At 38.5% G+C, this 3,843-nt stretch overlaps 1 protein-coding gene across 1 annotated transcript; it reads right to left on the bottom strand.

Moving 5' to 3' along the window:
• Positions 1–211: 211 nt before the first annotated feature.
• LOC124699261 (acyl carrier protein 1, mitochondrial-like) lies at positions 212–861 on the bottom strand. The gene is made up of 2 exons (XM_047231588.1): positions 583–861; positions 212–496 (listed from the first exon to the last, which is right to left on the bottom strand). Exons 1-2 carry the CDS (start codon positions 802–804, stop codon positions 320–322), a joined length of 399 nt encoding a protein of 132 aa, XP_047087544.1. The 5' UTR covers positions 805–861; the 3' UTR covers positions 212–319.
• Between the last annotated feature and the right edge of the window lie 2,982 nt (positions 862–3,843).

Genomic DNA, 3,843 nt, shown 5'->3' with positions numbered 1-3,843 from the left:
GGCATTGAGTTCTTTCTTGGTTGGGATGGCAACCAGCAGTCCAGCACTAGCCAAAGTTTTGGTGGGACAGTATTGTCAATAAGGGTGGCTTCAGATTATCTGAACACGAAACAATGACGACAAAAGACTTACACTACCGTTCCGATGTTGGCTCTAGCTTTCTTTCAATTGCACACTTCCATCCAGGATCAATATTGACCGACACAAGACGGAGCAACAGGGACAAGTTTTCCTGAACAACTCGAGTCAATTATTCATCGTCCGAAACAGAAACAAGAAAAGCCTCACCCAGGGACAAGGGCAATCGGAAGGGGGACACTCAGCCGGCCATGGGGTGGTTGACGATGTACTCGATAGCGAGCTGCATGGAGTCGATCTTGTCGGCCTCCAAGTCGGGGATCTCGAGCTTGAACTCTTCCTCAATCGCCATCACCACCTCCACCGTGTCCAAGCTGTCCAGCCCCAGATCCTTGTCGAAGTGTGCATCGGGGGTTACCTGAGGACCGTGCTCCGTGTTAGGGACTTAGGGTTTGGGTTTGGATCGATCCGGGCCAGCACGACGCGATGCGGAATTGAAGTTACCTTGGAGGGGTCAACCTTGGGGTGGCTCTTGAGGACATCGAGAACGCGGTCTACGACCTCGTCGCGGGTGAGGTGCGCGTCGTGGGAGGACATTGGCCGCGTGAGCCACAGCGCCTGGGCGTGGGGCTGGCCCGCCGCGGCGGCAGCGGCGAGAGGTGCCACCGTGGTGGGCAAGAGGCGGATGTGGCGGAGGATCGCCGGACGAAGCGCCGCCGCCGCCATTTTCCTTTTTCCTCTTTCTCTTCCCTCGGGATTTTGACTCGGCTGGAGACAGGAAGGAGCTGAGGCTGGACGCGCCGCGCCGCTCCGCTCATGGCGTTTTCCAGATGGGCCTGGCCCAACACGACGACCACGTGACGCAGCTCAACTTGAAGTTGGCTCGCTGCGTGAGTAGATTCCAGCCAGCTAGTGTAGTTGCATAGATATTCAGGGCAAGGTGAGGTTAACGTGCATATGCATGCACGTTTCATCCAGGGACATTTCCAGTTTTCAAAATTAAACATTTTCTGTTTTTGGAAAGTCATCATTTTAAATCAGAACATATTCTAAATCAGAATAGGATTTGCCCGTCCCTATTCTTCGCTTTAAGCGGAACCTCCGCATACTCCCGTTAGGAAATGGGCTCGGCCCAGTAGTGGTTTCCGCGAGGGCGCGAGTCCGCACTGTTGGTTCGATTCGTCATATTTCCGTTAGCAAACTCTTTCTTTTCACGTTGTTTTCTCTCGTCCGCTTTAGTTTTTTTCCGTGTGCTTTTTTACTCGATTGGTTCGCCGTTCTTTTTCTCTCGCCTGGTTCCTCGCTAGAAAGTAAATCTTCACAAAGAAACATTGCAATGGATCTTCACGTCACATACATTTGAAATGGATTAAACTAAATAAGTACTACTATGTGCTGAAGTTCATAAGTTCAAAACCTGAACAACTAGGTTGATCTTCAAAAATTTGAACGAACCACGTGAACAATATTTGAATAATATGTGAACATATTATTTTTATGCAATGATTTTTTCATTTATGGTGAACGATTTCTAATGACAACACTCATCTTATTTTAACGATTTTTTTAAGAAAAAAATAATTTATCAGTTAAAGGCCATGAACCAATTTGCAAAGAACAAAAATAAAATAGAAGAAATAAAAAAGTTCGTGAACTGAGAAAAGTCCATGAACAGAAAAATGCCGTGAACAAAAAAAGCCATGAACTAATTTATGAAGAACATAAAAAGGGTCGTGACAAGAAAAAGACCCTAAACAAATTTGCGAAGAACAAAAAAAGATCATGAATTGAAAAAAGGTTGTGAACATGAAAAGTATGTCGTAAACCGAAAAAGCCGTGAACCAATTTACGTAGAAAAGAAAAGGAAGGTGCCAAGAAAAATGTCATAAACACATTTGCGAAGAACAAAAAAATTGTGAACAAAAAAGTAGTTGTGACTAGGAAAATATCGTGAACGGAACAGAAAAAAGGTCGTGAACGGAAATATTTCGTGAACGGAATTTTTTGAATTTGAACAATTTTAAGTTTGAATGATTTACGAATTTGAACATTTTAAAATTTGAAAGATTTTCTAATTTGAACATTTTTAAATTTGAACGATTCTTGAATTTAAACAATTTTAAAACTACACAAATTTCAAATTTGAACGATTTTCCAAAAGGAACATTTCCTTAACCTGAAAGATTTAAAAAATATTGATGTTTTTGAAATCAAAACAATTTTTAAATCAAAAATTTTTAAAATTTCGGAAATGTTCAAATTAAAAAATGTTCAAATATGAAAAAGTTCCAAATTGAAAAATGTTCAAATTAAAAAGTATGGAAATTTCAAACAAAGATCAAATCTGAAAAATTTTCAAATGCCGAAAAATGTTCATATCAAAAAGTGTTCAAAATAAAAATTGTTTAAACTAAAAAATTGTTCAAATTTTAAATATTCAAATCTAAAAATGTTCATACTTAAAAAACGTTAAAAGTCGAAAAAATTCAAATTTTGGAAAGTTCAAAAAAGATCAATTGGCAAAACAAAAAACTGGAGAGAGAAAACCAGCAGAATCAAATAAAAAACGAGTTGAAAATGAGAAAGCTGAAGCAAAAAAACGAAGGAAAACCAATTTCGTCGCTAATGGGCCGGCCCAACTCGATCCCGCTCTGAGCGGAGCGTCCGCTCGCTCCCGCGTTGAGCGGAGAATAGGGATTGCGCTCCTTTACGCCGAGCAGGTCGGCACAGTGTAGGTGCCGCACACCCCCGTACGTACGTGGGCTTGGCCCAAAATCTCGTTCGGTTTGCCTTCCGATTTGTACCGCCCCGGGTGGGTTAGGTTACGTTTGGCTGATTTGATTTGAAGCATGGTAGACTGATTCTCAATTGTTTCTTCTGTTCCGCAACCGATTGTTCTGTTTCGCTACTCATTCTTGCTATTCACAACTGATTAGTAGTCTTCTGTATTTGTGTGTGCATTGGCCAGGAAAGCACCAAATATATTGTCAAACTAAACATTTATCATACTCGCTCATCCAACAAAAGACGTCTGAACTTTATCTAAATTTAGATGTATCTAGACGTTATTTAGTGTATAGATATATTTAAATTTAGATAAAAATGAGATATCTTTGTTGGATGGAGGGAGTACTTTAATTATGGTGTAAAAGTTGAACAACTTTTCAACTTCAATATTTATCATACATGGATACAGATTTTAGTTTGCTCATTTAAGAAACTTGAACGGTTTCTCGGAAAATTTTGAAGCATGAACAGTTTCAACCTTGAACATAAATCAATAAATGAACTTAATTTTTGTAAAGAACAAAAATGAAATTAAGCTTTCATTCAAACATATAACTACGATGGACACATTTTAGTTTTACAAAATTATGAAATTTGAACGGTTTCTTATTTGAACATATTATTTCAGTACTGAAATTAATTGTTTTATACCTTGAACATAGATCAAACATGAAGAAAGTTTTACAAATCAACTTACGTTTTTAAAAGAATAAAATTGAACTTTAGTTTTGTTCAAACATATATTTACGACGAACTAATTATAAATCTCTGAAATTATGAAATTTGAACGGTTTCTTGTTTGAACATATTATTTCAATACTCAAATGAATTGCTTTCTACCTTGCACCTAAATCAAACGTCAACAAAATTTTAGAAATGAACCTAAGTTTTGTGGAGAATAAAAATAAACATAATATTTGGTTCAAACAAATACCTACGTTGAACCAATTTTTAAAATTTTAAATTATGGGATTTGAA

This window comes from Lolium rigidum, chromosome 3, assembly GCF_022539505.1.
Source record: "Lolium rigidum isolate FL_2022 chromosome 3, APGP_CSIRO_Lrig_0.1, whole genome shotgun sequence".
Classification (NCBI taxonomy): Eukaryota; Viridiplantae; Streptophyta; class Magnoliopsida; order Poales; family Poaceae; genus Lolium; species Lolium rigidum.
The sequence above is the reverse complement of the archived record's forward strand: the minus strand, read 5'-3'. Positions and strand labels throughout refer to the sequence as shown.

Coding starts and splice junctions, on each gene's coding strand:
- LOC124699261 (XM_047231588.1), bottom strand. CDS start 804: ATGGCGGCGGCGGCGCTTCGTCCGGCGATCCTCCGCCACATCCGCCTC. Junction 497..582: donor CCAAGGTTGACCCCTCCAAG/GTAACTTCAATT, acceptor CACGGTCCTCAG/GTAACCCCCGATGCACACTT.